Source organism: Sinocyclocheilus rhinocerous, unplaced genomic scaffold (assembly GCF_001515625.1).
Source record: "Sinocyclocheilus rhinocerous isolate Xijiao unplaced genomic scaffold, SAMN03320098_v1.1 scaffold988, whole genome shotgun sequence".
NCBI lineage: Eukaryota > Metazoa > Chordata > Actinopteri > Cypriniformes > Cyprinidae > Sinocyclocheilus > Sinocyclocheilus rhinocerous.
Window position 1 is genome coordinate 2133089 of NW_015650363.1, and position 16515 is coordinate 2149603.

The 16515-nt window shown below is 36.0% G+C and overlaps 1 protein-coding gene across 1 annotated transcript in view; it reads right to left on the minus strand.

Annotated features, from left to right (window-relative positions):
- Nucleotides 1-16515, minus strand: part of ipo11 (importin 11) — a 174434-nt gene that overhangs the window by 43131 nt on the left and 114788 nt on the right. Inside the window, exons 24-25 of the mRNA XM_016516984.1 lie at nt 3771-3850; nt 1828-1908 (exon numbers count right to left, since the gene is read on the minus strand). Coding sequence (XP_016372470.1) covers nt 1828-1908; nt 3771-3850 — 161 coding nt within the window. The remainder of the gene's footprint in view (nt 1-1827; nt 1909-3770; nt 3851-16515) is intronic.

Consider the following 16515-nt stretch of genomic DNA (forward strand, 5'->3'; position numbering starts at 1 on the left):
AAACCGCATAAACACATTTCATTACACCAAATACACAAAATAATGTTCTTTTTAGCAGCATCATATGACCCCTTTAAACTTTATGAAACTATAATGAATTTTCTGCATAGTTAATCTATTGAACCATTTACACAGATATTTTGGGGGGCATTTTTTTATGATTTTGGTTGGCATGTGTACACTTAAAGGCAATAATATGTAGGCTACTACAATAAAGAGGCAACTTAATTTTAACTGGAGAGCAATAAATAAAGTCATTTCATTCAACTTGACAAATGCTTTTAATATAATTTGGATATACATCTTGGGATTTTTAATGACCACAGAGAGTCAGGACCTCGGTTTAACGTCTCATCCGAAGGACGGTGCTTGTTGACAGTATCGTGTCCCCGTCACTATACTGGGGCACAAGGACCCACAGAGACCACAGGGTGAGCACCCCCTGCTGGCCTCACTAACACCTCTTCCAGCTGCAACCTAGTTTTCCCAGGAGGTCTCCCATCCAGGTACTGACCAGGCTCAACCCTGCTTAGCTTCAGTGGTTAACCAGTCTTGGGCTACAGGGTGATATGGCTGCTGGTAAAAGACAACAAATAAGATATGGTGGGGACTAGTGATGCGCGGATGAGCTAAAACGTCACCCGAATCCGCAGCTTCAACACCAAAAATGGTTCTGAAAGTATAATATACAAGGATTCAGTAACAATCAACCAATCTAAACAGTTTGAGAATGCTGTAGATTTTTCCTCCAGCATACCATACTTTTTATTTTCAACAGACATCTTGTACACGCAGATTCTCACCATCAAAAGGCACAAAACAAATCTTTCTATCAAACTGTCAAAAAATACACATGTATGTCTCAGATAACCTTGGGCTCGTTTTTTTCTAATTAAAGTTGCCTTCACTCTGGTGGAAAGATGCTGCCTGTTGGCACAATGGAAGACGCAGAGGGCGTAAAATGTGCGCACACACCTGCGCTCCACGCTACTTAGGATCGAGGGAGAAAAATGACTAAAGTTAATTAGAAAAGTTTCACAATTCCCTGAAGAGATAACAGAACAATGATGCCGTCACAATACGACACTAATATAAACACAAATATCCAAAATCTCTGGTAATGTCGCTTTTTCTAGCACTCCAGCTTTTTCTGCGGAGGCGCAGGGCGCGTTTCATGCTCCAAATTGGCTTGGGGTCTCAGATGAGCATCTGCTAACCTATGAAGGAGCAGCTGGAAGCCAAAACGAAAAGCTTTATCTCTAATGGCAGCATCCTGGCAGCCGTTCCACAATGCTGTCCCCCACGCCTCCAGAGCACCGGAACTGCAGTGCGGACAAGAACCTCGCTTTGAAGCCCACATCAGACAGGCTTCAGCCGTATGACCCCTGTATGATAATTATATGTGCTACAAAAGGTCCAAGAGGTCACATCGTTAAATGAAGGAATTAAAATGGTTGAAAATAAGTTAATAAAATATTGGGGTCCTGCACGTAGCCCTTTCATAATTTCTTCAAAGTAAAAATCTGCCCCAAATCTTGGTGTGGAAACAGTGTAAAAAAGCACGCCTCTTCTGTCAGATCTAAGAACTTGAGTGCATTAGCTAAAGCGAGCGAAGTCGAGAAGGTCTTCAAAAAAAAGCTGAGCTAACTGTGGTCTACTCAAAACCAAAACGACAGGGTTGAGGAATGTGTTTTCTAGTCATTATTCCACAGCAGTGCCGGGGCACTTTATTTCAGAACAGAGTGTCAAGAAGACGAGCACAAAAGAGCCTTGTGGGGAAGGATGGATCGGGCTGTTTGAGAAAGAACGTTAAGGATTGAGTCGTACCTTCAGAACCTGGACTTGGCCTTCTGTAGTGATGTCTCTCAGCAGTTCATAGAAAGATCTGCAAAGGGCTTCAGCATAGTTCTAGAGAGAGATGACCACATTGTAAAAACAGAGCACAATCATTTCTGTCATGCTGTACATCAAATATGTCTTAATATACTGGTTATAAGACGAATAGTTCCAGTCCTTGGTTACGACTGGCTGAAGACATTGTAAAATAACATACACTTGTGACCTTATTACATCAGTCTTTTGCACTATCATCCACACATGCAAAGTTGGTTGATAACATAACTGCAATCAAGTAACATCCTAGTTATCAATTATTTGTTTACATAGGTCATATTATGTAGGGCACTTATAGGCTATAGTTTGACAGAATGTTCTAATTCAACATGCCACAGGGAGTCAATCTAACATAACATTTTCTTATATTGATATTGCTTATTTCTTACTCGTTAACAGTACATCAGGCTCTTAATGATTTAATCTATGCCATCTCTTGGATTATCTGAAGGCCAGGTTTTTCCATCACTCATCATTAGAACCCATTTTACACATGGCTCTCGATTCTGACTTGTACTTGCTCTTATGAAAATGTACCATAGTTCTTTACTGTAGCATTTGTTATAATAAGGCTAGCCTATTAATCATTACCAGGCCAATAATTACTTTTTTTATTATTATTATTCTATATAGCATTTGTTATGAAAAACAACAGCTTGCACATTTAGAAACAACAGCTACAACATGGCACATTTGTAATATAAATCTACAGGGAAAAATCTATTCCCTTAAGTTAGCCAAAATTGACCACAATAAATAAGCCTACAATAAAACGTGATAAATTCTAGTAAAGGCGGTCATGAGTAGTTTAAAAAGATTTTAATATATGTTAGTGCTGGTGCAAGATTATGTTTTCTCCTCTTTTTGGTTCATGTGCCTTTTTTAGATAATGTTCGACTTTCACCATAGCATTTTAAAGTGGCAATTTCTCAATAGAATTCAAATAGATCACACATTTTACCATCAGCTTCACAATGGGAATGGCTCACTCAAATCTTATCACATTTTTTGAGCGCGCTGGTGAATGCGTGCAGAGTACATGGTGATTCGTGCTGTTCGTGCACAATTAAAAGAACTGTGCTTCAGTCATATTGTGCTGATAACTTTTACCCCCCCCCCACAAACACACACACAAACTACGCCCCTGCTTAGTTGCTCTAACATCTTAGGGCTTATCGCTTCAATAAAACATTAAAATACTGAAGTGTATTAAAAAAAAAAAAAAACTAAGGAAAATCTTTAGTTAATGTTCTTTCATCATAATAAATTTATGATTAATTGATTGTTCCTGAGACCTCAAAGTCACTTTTAATCCTGTTAATGTATTGTGGTGTCCTTTTAATTAACAACAACCAGTTTCCAGGCAAATAACATCATCATCCAAAAAACAACAAACTTTTTTTATGGGAAAATGACAACATAAACATCAAGTATTAGCAATGAATGCGATGAATTCTGAGGATTTGTCCGACTTTAATTTAAATAATGCTTTGTTAAAAAAAATACTTAGTGTAATGTCAAATTTTCAGAAGATGGTTAAAAATACCAAAACAAGTCAAAATCTTCAGTTGAGATAACGTTACATATTATTTCCATCCTGTTACACACTTTGTTCATTTACTTACCGTTATGTACACAAAATCTAAAAAGTTGCATAGAATTGTATTTTTTTTATTATGGAGCTTAAAAGGTCCTGCAAACAAAAACAACCCTGTAGAAGTCACTCATTATAAAAAATATCCCAAACGGAAGCGTCACACACTAGTCTGTTCTGATTTATGCCACATTCATCTTTTGAGAAAGTGCAAATAAGGTTATGTTCACACAGCCATTCCCATCTTTGAATGTCTTCTTATTTGAAGTCTTTTTTCTCCTACCTGTAAGAAATCTGTAGCCGAGAGATAAATGTAGGCATTGATGATCTGAAAGCATGTGCGCACGTTCTCCGAGCTTAGTTCTGAAATAGAGAAACAAAATAAGAATGATACCAGGGCGAAGCAATATCACAGTGCAATATCTCTGAGAGAAAAATAACAGTTAGGAGAGAACATGAACACCAGCAGTGAGGGAGACAGAAGCGGTGTGTGGAAAGACAGGAAAATGGTTACATTTCATATAAAAAAAACAGCAGTCTGGAGCACAGACAACTCCAAACACCGCAACTCTGACTCATCCAGAACTCACACTCCTGCAGACAGAAGCCAAGACAACAGGAAATACCTGCAGTGGCCATTGCACCTCTGCAACTTATTCACTCTAGGAATGCCAAAACAACATGTTAGTTTAAGTGGGATTCATTGTGAATATGCTACCATTCAAAAGTTCAGGGTCTGAAAGATTTTATGTTTTTGAAAGAAGCCTCTTATGCTCACCAAGACTGGATTTATTTGATCAAGACATAGGAAAACAGAAAAATTCTGAAATATTATGATTTAAAATAATTTCTATTTTGAAATTCTAAGTACTAAATTCAAAATTTTAAAGTGCAATTTATTTCTGTAATGGCAAAGCTGAATTTTTGCTTCTTTGAACTTTGAATCTTCAGAAATGATTCTAATCCGCTGATTTGCTGCTCAAGAAACATTTCTCATTATTATCATTAATGTTAAAAACAGTTGTGCTGCTTGATATTTTTATGGAAAATGTGATAATTTTTTTTTCAGGATACTTTGAATAAAAATTTTAAAAGCAAGCAATGTTTTTGTCAAAAATAAAAGAAGAAGAATAAAGAAAAATCTAAAAATAAAACATTGACAAAATGTTGACATCTAAAGCGACTTTGTGTCGTCTATTCATTGTCTTCATTAAAATATTGCAATGTCTTTGAATGAAGATCATATGGAGACTTTTCTCAGCTATTATCAATATATGTAATTAATTTTAATTGGCCCCTTTTCAGACATCCCTATGGTCCTTTTGGGGGTCTAGTGAAGCACATAAATCAAGTTTACACTACACCAAGCTGTAAGTAAAGAGATAATCATACAGCAATTACAGTAGCAATTACATCAATACACATCAGCACAGCAATGAACAATGAGTCTATTTCCACAGAGCAACTGCAAGCAAGGAGCAAGCCACTCATCCACTGCTTATCTTGCTATTTTTATTGCTAGTTGCTATGGAATCCAATAATCACTTTGACGCAGTACTTTCAATTAGATGTTGTGGCTGATCTTACTGAGCTTGAATTGAAATGTGGCCTTTATCCTGTTAAATAAGATTTTAATATTATCTTTTCAAATGATTTTTAGAGGACTTCCAGGGGTTACTGTGAAAATCAGGACAAAGCAGAGGCCAACCGTCCCGGCTTCCCTTTGCAGATGATCTTGCACAAAGCCATGGTGACCTCAGCTGAAAAAAATGGCCCCAAAATGTCTCAAAGGGTGAACAGGATTTGGGGTGAATTTCAAGGGTTTTAGGACGGGGTGACCCTTATATTGTTAACAGCAATGAGAGATGGCAGAATCACTGCTTCAATTGTGCCTGGAACCGCAGCGTGTTTTGTATTTTTCAAAGGTCAAGAGGGTCTCCATTCTGCACAACCACACGGTGACACACACAGCACTTCTGCCATCCTCAGCTGATGATCTGAAGATAAAATTGCTTTTCTGAGCTGGTTACGTTCAAACTCAACAACACAAGACCCTCTGACAGCAGGATGGACAGAAAGATACACAAATCACTAGTGAAAATCCAGTGACCACACACACACGCGCACACACACACACACACATTTGGAATTAAGATTTTTTTTATGCTTTTGAAATAAATGTCGTATGCTTACCAATTCACCATTTATTTGCTCAAAAATACAGTAAAAACAGTTATATTGTGAAACATTGCTGCAAAATGTAAAAATAACCCTTTTTCTATTTTCATATACATTTTAAAAAGTAATTTCTTTCCTGTGTTGACAATGCTGAATTTTATATGTTTAAGAATTTTACACACACACACACACACACACGCATATACATACATATAATAACAGCCCCACACTGTTCAGATAAAGCAGATGGTTTCTCTGAAATGGGATTTTTTTTTCAACAGTGTTGAGTGGTCCATTTCCTGTACAAGAGCACTTTATGCTTCCTCCTTTTACCGCACTATCATGAGAATGCCGTCCACAGACTGCTTGAAATTCAAATTATTTGAATAAAATTAAAATCATTCCCATTTCACAATAAATAAATGAAAACGCTCCTCTGCTTCCCCTAGCCATGATTCGTAGTCGGATAATGATGATGAGGTACGAATCAATTTAATTTCTACCATCTCGTGCAGTCCATGAATATTTATGTCATCAGAAGAACAGCAGCTCTGCTCAGCCTCTAGAGCACCGTAACAAGTGCATCATGAACACTGTTATTACACAGAGGGAAAAATAAGCTGAACAACAGAATAAAGATGGAGGGAAAAAAGAACTTCAATCTGTAACAGGGCTCATACTTGCAAACCTACTATTTCATAATTAGTCAGCAGGTATTTTCAGGCTATTTGTAAACAAATCAGATTTAATGTATGTGCCAGTACAATGATTATAAATGGAGTGACTGATGTTATTTCCATCAAAGTGATGCCAATAAAGTCATAGACAATAGAACTCCAGGGTGATTCTTCACCTACGGCCACTTTTGGTCCTGTAGACATCAAATAAAGCAGGTTAAAACACACACTCAGATTAGTTTATTTGTCTACTGACAATGTCCAACAGTCGATGTACATACATTACAGGTGTCATATTTTTCAAAAATTTCCAATATGAAGAAAAAGTAATTTCCATCATATTTCAAATTATACTGAAATAACACGCATTCTGTGGTGGACAGTGTATAAATAAATAAAAAGTCACTTATGTTCTTAGTCTTGTGAATGCTAATTTCATAGCTAATTTCAAAAATATTCCTCCATTTTTCTTTAGTGTGGTGGAAATGACAACTGCGGGACAGCTCAAGTTTTTTAAAGGTTGATAAATCATCACCACACAATAAATACTGAAATGTTATTTGTTTTTGCATTACCACAGTTTGTATGTAATAGCCTGCCTTAAATTGAAAAAAAGCACCTTCATTTAAATCAATAGAACACCAAACAATCATAATATCTCTTCTCACAGCCATTACCATAGGTTTTTGTGAAGATGCCTTGGTGAACCATGGAATCTGAGTATAACAAAACTTTTTTTTTTAGGTGTTAAATCTATTACTGATACCATGGCAGGAGTATTTACACCACTAATGAAGCTCTGCTGTCACAAATCGAGGAGTTCATTACATTCCTGAAAAACTTATTAAGCCAAGTGTCAACATTTCAGTAGCCCACATGGCGTTAAAGCCTATAATGGAAAATATACTGATGTCATGTCATTTAGCAGGTCTGGTAGCACTTAATGAATTAGCCCAACCAACCTGTGCAGCACTATTCAGGGTACATTATACATTACAATTAATACCAAATATACATTGTTAACAGAGCTGCCATTCTTCATCCCTTTCAAAGCTTATTTTTTTATCAAAAAAGTTGACAAAAAAACATCTAACAGCACAGTGTGATGTCACGACGATGGCACTCATATAAATCAAAATAAAGCCACTTTTCAGGCAAACACAATCATTATGTCTGCAATGCCATTACTGGAGTTTATGTAAAAACGCCTTGGAAGACCATAAAAGCTATTATAATTATAAAATTTTTTTTTTGGGGGAAGGAACAAAGTGCGAGGATTCTCTGAAATCTATTACTGATACCACAGGGAACTGTAAAATGAATATTTGTGGAGCTTGTATTCAAATCCATGTTTGAGCATAATTAGCTGGGAATTCTTGGACTAATGCAGACAGACTGAATTATGAGCTAATCCTGCTGTGACTAAACCCTGCACCCTCTGAGAATATAATGACCAGTCCATTAAGGCATGATTAAACATGCTGCTATACAGCTACTTCAAATCTTTTTTCCCTCTCTAGTTTCATGTTAGTTTTAGGCTGTATAAGCAATCTGAATGGCAATTAAATAGCCTTAACTATGAACTTCTTTTGAAAGTACTTTAAATCTTAAGGCAAAATCATTACTGGCAAAAAAACTTCAGTGTAAGTGAAATAGTACAAAAGTACATTTACAGACACTTTTATCGAATGCAAATTACAAATGAGAAAATGAACAGGTAATTATCATAAATGAGCCAATCTACAATATAAGCAGCAATGCAACAAAAACGAGCACAATTACATATTTTCTTTTAAACTGACTAGTAAATATTTCACCTGAACAACTAAAAGCCACATAACAGCTATGGAGAGCAATGGATTTAAACAGAATGTTTCTAAACTATTTTTAAACGTAACACAATGTCTTAAAAAAAAAACAGAAGCACATGACGCGAGACACAAAAACAACATAAGATGAGAGAAAACGGCCTAAGACATCTAGCTGTCAGCAACAAAGCTTTAAAATGAATGAATTCAAAGATCTGTATCTCATTTTTTAAACAATCTTGAGGATGGGAAAGGGACTACATATACAATTACTAAAGCATGTGATAATGTAAAACTATTCGACTTTGCTAATCATGATCAATCCATACATCATTAGGGTTGGGAATCGAAAATCGATTCCGATTCCAGAATCGGATACTTAAGGTCAAGAATCGGATACTTGTTGTCAAATAAAAATTTCGATTCCGCCTATCGATTCCTATGTGCTTTTTTTTCTTCATCTGTGAGGACCGGACCAAGCGCTCCAAAGTTTGGCTACATTTGCGATCAGAAGCCAAAAAAGCTAAGTATAATATCTGTGATAGCTAAACATGTTGCAAGAGAGGTGTCACCACCAACATGACAAAGCACTTTAATTTAATAGATCGTTAAAGATCGCAAACACGATTCAAACACCAACGTGATTCTATTCCTAAATTACGATTCGTCGGTTTCATTCCTCAACCTTTGACATGTGCGATCACAATGTTGTGATCACGTGGTTCGTCTATGCAGCGTTTAATCTGTGTTTGCACTGCCGTTGACCTAAAGAGAGCGAGCAGCTGTCTGTCATGAATGAAACCGCTTCACAGTCTTTTCAGCCACACAGTAGGGCTGCACGATATATAGAAATTATCGCAATATCGCAAATGTAAATATCGCAATATGCATATCGCAAGGGAGTGCGATATCTGAATCATTTTAATAATTTTGATTGAACGTAACCAGCTCAGGAAAGCAATTTTATCTTCAGATCATCAGCTGAGGATGGCAGAAGTGCTGTGTGTGTCACCGTGTGGTTGTGCAGAATGGAGACCCTCTTGACCTTTGAAAAATACAAAACACGCTGCGGTTCCAGGCACAATTGAAGCAGTGATTCTGCCATCTCTCATTGCTGTTAACAATATAAGGGTCACCCCGTCCTAAAACCCTTGAAATTTAATCTGTGTTTGCACTGCCGTTGACCTAAAGAGAGCGAGCAGCTGTCTGTCATGAATGAAACCGCTTCACAGTCTTTTCAGCCACACAGTAGGGCTGCACGATATATAGAAATTATCGCAATATCGCAAATGTAAATATCGCAATATGCATATCGCAAGGGCGTGCGATATCTGAATCATTTTAATAATAGGCTACTTAAATCAAAACGTTGCAAAAGGTCAAAGTTTTAGTTCGACGCATATAGCAGAGAATTGCTTGACGTTAAAAAGAGTTAAGTGCAATAAGTTGCAGAAAACAACTCTTTGCTGTCTCGTCTTGATGTCTGACTCACACCTGAAGCGCGCGCACAAGCCGCATCTCGCACAGCGTATCTTCCATTCTGCCGCACACGTGCAAAGCGCACGCACACACAGAGAGACACGTTTCAGACGTTGATTCGTCTTTCGCATCTCCTCATGTTTGAACAGACACATACACACAGAATTTTTGATTGAACGTAACCAGCTCAGGAAAGCAATTTTATCTTCAGATCATCAGCTGAGGATGGCAGAAGTGCTGTGTGTGTCACCGTGTGGTTGTGCAGAATGGAGACCCTCTTGACCTTTGAAAAATACAAAACACGCTGCGGTTCCAGGCACAATTGAAGCAGTGATTCTGCCATCTCTCATTGCTGTTAACAATATAAGAGTCACCCCATCCTAAAGCCCTTGAAATTCACCCCAAATCCTGTTCAGCCTTTGAGACATTTTGGCGCCATTTTTTTACTGACTGTTCACTTGCCTTTAATCATGTTTGAACTTTCTCAGACTATAGTTTTTGCTGTGGTATATGAAGAAGTACTTAAAGTGTATGGAAAGCAAAGTTACAATGATATAAAATTAGTGTCATTAATTTTTTTGTTTGTATGTCCTTTGTAATTTAATTCAATTTTAATTTAAAATAATCTTGTCAGTTAACGGTTAACAATCGGATAACGAGCGTCGGTTGTCGGTTAGGAAAAATAACCGAAATGAACATCCCTATACGGTAGCGCTTAAAATAGAGTAAATCACCTTTTGAAAGTAATTTGACACTTCAAATGAAGATTTATCGATTACATTGTTACACCAGTAGGTGGCGAAAAGGGGCTGTTAAAATGTGTTTGTCTTTGAATCATACAAGAGATTCGTTCAAGAACACGGATTCATCCAGTAATGAAACAAGTACATCTTGAGTCATTGAATCATTAATTCATAAATTGCATGTGATTTTGTTTAGCTGTCTAATGTTTTATCTTCAGAATTGTAGCCTGTTGATTTTTGTTCATGGTATTCAGCTCCAATAAATGGTTTGCAAAAAAGAGACACAGGATAAATGTTTGATATCATTATTTAATCACATTGGAATCGAAACTGGGAATCGAAAAGAATCAGAATCAATAAGCAGAATTGGAATCGGAATTGATAAAATTCAAACAATACACAACCCTATACATCATTGCCACAAAAATAAAAAAATAAGAAAGAGAACAACAAAAAGAATAAGGAAGAGTACTCATGAAAAAAAAAAGTCTTATAACTATTAAGAAAAGCTGTGGGGAAAAAATAGTGGAATTTCAAGAAGAAGAAAAAAGATAGTGCTTATTATGATGCTATGAAGGGACAGTGATGGACAGATACAAGGTCTTGCTTGGGCACCGAAGTGGGAAACAAATCTCATAATTTTATCCCTTGTGCCAGATAGCATCCTTTTAATATTCAGCCATTGTTCCTTGCTCTATTAAGACATTAAGAGCTGATCTGAGGCCTTCAGAATTGTTAAGTGTTCAAGAGTACAGACGGCCAAGGGCCAAGCTCAAAGCGCCAGAGGCATGAAGAAAAAAAACAACAGTAAGCTGAACAGATGTGTGCAGGGCATTGATAATGAATTTATATGTGAAAATGAAAAAAAATAAATAAATAAATAAATAAAATAAAATAAACACAACTCTATAAATCTCACATGGCTGCCATTCTTTTTCACTGGCATTAAATCACGACAAGCAATATATAACCTCTCAAAGAACCTACCCAACCTCAGTGGATTTTTGTCATTAAATTATTTCTAAAAAGGTCACATGCCAGCTATAGCTTGAGGCAATGAACCAAAATAAGAGTACCCGCATTACCTTAACAATATGAAATATCACTGAAATCAATGTACACAGGAAAAAATGTACGTCAGGTTTTAAGATATGTCTAGTCAATATGAAGCCACTTTTCTAAAAGAAACTCAAACAAGCTAATGGGCAGACATTTCGCCATCAATGTTAACAGCAGACCAAAAGCTTCACATATGCATCTGCTTTTACAGAGGTGATGATAAAGCAACAATAATTTAACTGCATTAGAGAATTAGATGTACCCTGTGAAGAGCCCTACCTGTGTGCAAAAAACTTATTTTGTGGAGAAAATTATGTAAATAATCTGCATTTCAATATGTATGAATGGCGTGACACTCTCGTCGTTTCCTTGCCAGTGCTATTAAGCACATAGTGTTGAAACCACAAAAGACATTTTTTATGCTTTTCATGACAAGCTACAAGGCATAAAAAGTTCTGCCTTTTTTACATTTTTCTATGCATAATATAAGTGCTTATTCAACTGATAAGGAACACAGTAATCTTTTTATTCACAGACATGAAATCTTTGATATAAAAGAAAAAAAAAACTGCTCTGTTTTATACTATTTCTTGCAGTAGGATAGTAAAGTGATCCAGATTTTCAAATGGTGCCATCGCTGTTATGATGATTATGAACTGTTTTCTCCCATTGTTATGAATAGACATACAGAACGTGCAGGACAAAAGACATGTCACAGATTTCCACTAGAACAGACGTTTTAATTCATTCAGGTTTACTGTAAATCAGATCTTGTGACTGGAAACAAAAGAGACTGAAAGAGAAGTTTTGTAAAAGGTAATCTGCTGAGTGCAACAGCTAGACAAGAACTTGACCTTTAAATTTAACCATAATCTTTTAATTTAGTATTTTAATCAAATGAGCAGGCAGAATGGCAGATGGACAGATAGAACGAAAGAACGACAGACAGATAGTATATGAGAGACAATAAACAGATACTACAGACAGAATGATAGACAGACAGATAGAATGGCAGAACGATACACAGGCAGACGAAGAGACAGAACAACAGCACGATAAATGGACAGACAGAATGACAGAATGACGGACAGACAAAACTATAGATGGACAGATTGAATGACAGGTTGACATAATTGCAGATAAATACTACAGACAAACAGAATGTCCAACAGACAAACTCACAGAACGACTGACAGACAAACAGACAGACCGATTGAAAGATAGACCAACAGACAGATATTCATTTTTTTTTTAAATTATAAAACAGAAGTACTATTTTGTTTTCACATAGCTAGTGGATTCTGACTTTGTACTGTACATAGCCCCTTGTTGATATTTGAGCAGCACTTCTAAAAGTTTAGTCCTTAAAATAAACAAGATCATTTTTCATGCCTCTGAGGGCTTGTTATGAGATGTAGACACCACTCCATTTCTAGCATCTCTCATGGCCATTGAACTTTGCTAAAGGCTTGTGGCCACAACTCTTGGCCATAGCCAATAAACACTGCTAACAGCCCGGGCATATAGGCCAATGTTTGTATTAAAAAAAAAAAAAAAAAAAAAAAATTTTTTAGGAGATTACAATCTTACCAACTCCAAACTTTTAAATGGAGTAGTACATATTTGTATTATTATTTATAATGATTAATTATGTGTTGTCCTTAACGGTCTTTAATTGTGTGTTTGATCAGGATAGTCTTTTATAGTCTATAGAACAGGATTACAAGTCAATGTCAAATAGCATCATCAGGGTGCTACAAAATGAAACTTATGAGGAGAAGTGTAAATGAACAAAAATGCTGAACAATAAACGAAATAAATCATGTCAAGAATGGTGATGGTGCAATTTGTAGCCGAGGCTGCCACGATTCCCAGGCTCAGAACAGAGATGTAAGCATGGAGAATTTCTGCTCTGCACTTTTTCAATGGAGAAAATCAGAAATGTATGTTAATGTATGATAATCTGTGAAAATGACATTACCAAAGAGATTCAAAGAGGCAGATGGAGCGTCCTTTGATGAGATGGAATCCAGACAAACAGCACATCTATAGCATGAAAAGTGTTTCTCAGCATGTCAGGAAGAGTGGGCACATCATTACTTGTCCTTGCAGTAATGAACATCCGTAAGTATGAAAAACACACACACACTAGTGCACGCTCAGCAGTTTCAAGTGAGACAGACTAAAATTTGGCAGTCGAGAATTATTCTTCCTCTGCAGAAAATCAGTCAAAGGGTCGTTGAAACGTCCATGAGGTGAAGTCAAATTTGGTTTGAGAAAATCTATGGGCTTTTACTGCTGGGGTAAAAAAAAATAAAAAAAATAAGACAATTCGGTAAACGTTTCTACTGCAGGGCCTGATAAAACCTGGGGTTGAAAGAAGGGACAATTCCAGTGCTGTCAAGATCATCAACCGCTGCCATCAGTAACAGTGAAATAACTCACCATAGAAACATATTTCTTGAAAAAGCAATGACTTTCGTGCCACTGTGAACTGCTGTAAGTACAGCAAACAGGCTTTGGCATCAGCCCGATGGCATTTCAGACATTCACTAGCACTATTGAAATAGACACACAAACTTATACGAAATTTTCTTAGGTTATTAAAACCGCCGCAAACGATGGCATTTAAAAGACAAATCTCACAGCCCTAAGTCTACTTATTATAGGATTACTGTTGTGTTTCATGTTACGCATGGTGACTTCATTCTCTGGAGTAGGAGTATTTACACCGCTAATGAAGCTCTGCTGTCACAAATAGAGAAGTTCATTACATTTCTGAAAATCTTATTAAACCAAGTGTTAACATTTCCATTATGGGCTCTAACCCCCATGCGGGCTACGTAAAAATCACTGAACTCCTGTAACTTTGCAGTTTAATAGCACAGAGTAAATGTGTAAAGCACCAAGCCAACCCACTGAATAACGCCATTCAGATTATCTCCGTATACTAGCTAATATCAAATGTGTTATTAGAGGTGCTGCAATTTTTCATCCATTTTTCTTTCATGGTTAATCAAAAACTGTTTGTCTACAGAGTGTTGAGTAGAAGCTAAATAAGTAAATATAACAGGGTTCGCATAAAGTTCTTAAATTGCTTGAATTTAGCTTTTAGAAATTTTAAAGGCTAGAGGACCTGCAAAACTGATTGGAAAATTCTGCTTAAAAGTGCTGGAAATTAAAAAAAGAAAAGGTACATGTGGTTTGCATGCACAAGATGAAAAAAAAAAAATAGAGAAAATAAAACTTAGTAGAAGCAACAATAACAAAATTTTGAATACCTCTGATACAAGATATATCTGATAAAGTTATTCAGGTTCAACATTTGCTTTAAAGTTCAACTGAAGCTTTAATAGCGGGCCTAAATGCTGTAACTGTTTTATGGTGTTGCATTTATTTAGCCTACTTTGTATAACAGTTAAATGTCTATATAATATTCTTTTATAGTGATTCTTTAGTTTATATTCTGTCCTGAGAATGTATTTATTCTGTACAGTTTATATTATACTGTAATGGATGTATTATATATGTTTATTTCTTTCATTGAAATTCTGTTATATATAATTCTGGTTCCTGTGGCACAATGTAAGTCGCTTTGGATAAAAGTATCTGCCAAAAGCCAAAATCTGCTACATAAATGTAAATGTAAATCCTTCTATGAAGGACAAAAAGGATGTGATAAAAATTCAATTGTGAAAAATGTATGTACTGTATAAAGTCTTGGTATTGTATAAAGTGTTGGAAAAAGTCCTGGATTTTCATAAAGTAGTGTCTGTATAAACCCTGATGTAAATAATGTTTGTTAACATGATTTTAGTGTGGAAAGTCACTTATAAATACGTAAAATTATATACAATTGTACAATTTTGTCTCCATGACAATGCAATGCTCTAAATGGTAAAACAACTGTAAAAGATTTTTTAAACAACTACAGCTGAAATAATACACACGTTTTAACAGAAGTGATTTTATGCCTCACATTTCTGCTTTTAAATCTTCTGGTCCCCCTCAAAAATTCCTTTATAAAAGAAAAAGAGGAACGAGTAGAAATTATTTTTGTGGTAATCAACATTAGGTCACAAATGTTGTTGACTGAGGTTCATTTGAACTGAAATGGAAAATAGTTCTTTAAATTAAACTAGACTTGGTTTACTTTAATGTTGACCTCAACTACTTTAAAATATGAGTATCTCGTTTTCTACACCGTGATAGCAAGTGATCACAGATTAACCAATTTCCACATTAAAACGCTAAATGTAGTACTAAAGCCATTTCACTGTAACAGGAAGCAAATGGGAGTGCCACAATAAACCAGCTCAGCATCACGCACATGCTCCAGATTCAGAGAAAGACAGTAGTGTAGTCAGCAGAAGGGCTGTGGCAGGAGCTTCTCATCCCAGACCTCAGCAGGTGAGGAGCTGCGAGCAGTGAGAGACGAGGAAAGTGAGCTCTTTGGCGCACAGCGAGAGATCTGCTCCCCTGTCGAATGGCGCTAAGAACACAGAGTTACCACAGATGATGAGGTTTCATCATTCAGGCAGATAAGCTGGCCCGAACGCTGCGCTGCGATCGCAAGAGTGCTGGAGACAAGCTGAAACTTTTTCTGTTTCACATTCTCTCTCAGGGAGTTATTTTTTTTACTTTTCTTGTCCCACTTGAATATGAAAACAAAATTTCAGAATACCAAAACGTAATCAGTATCAATACCAGTGAAATACAATTTTGATGCATTTCATATTATGAATGGTAACAGATAAATGGATGATATTCTAGACAATTCTATACAATTTTCTAAAACAGTAAAAACCAAAATCAATTGTTTTAAATGCAACAAATGCATTTAGGAATCACTGCATTTTGATGTACGCATTATATATGTATTATGTATGAAAAACGGATACTCTGTTAGAAATTTGATAGCAATATACATATATATATATATATATATATATATATATATATATATATATATATATATATATATATACAATGTCATATATTGTTCGGGGAACCCCTTGCAGAATCTGAAAATGTGAATAATTTTAACAAAATAAGAGAGATCATACAAAATGCATGTTATTTTT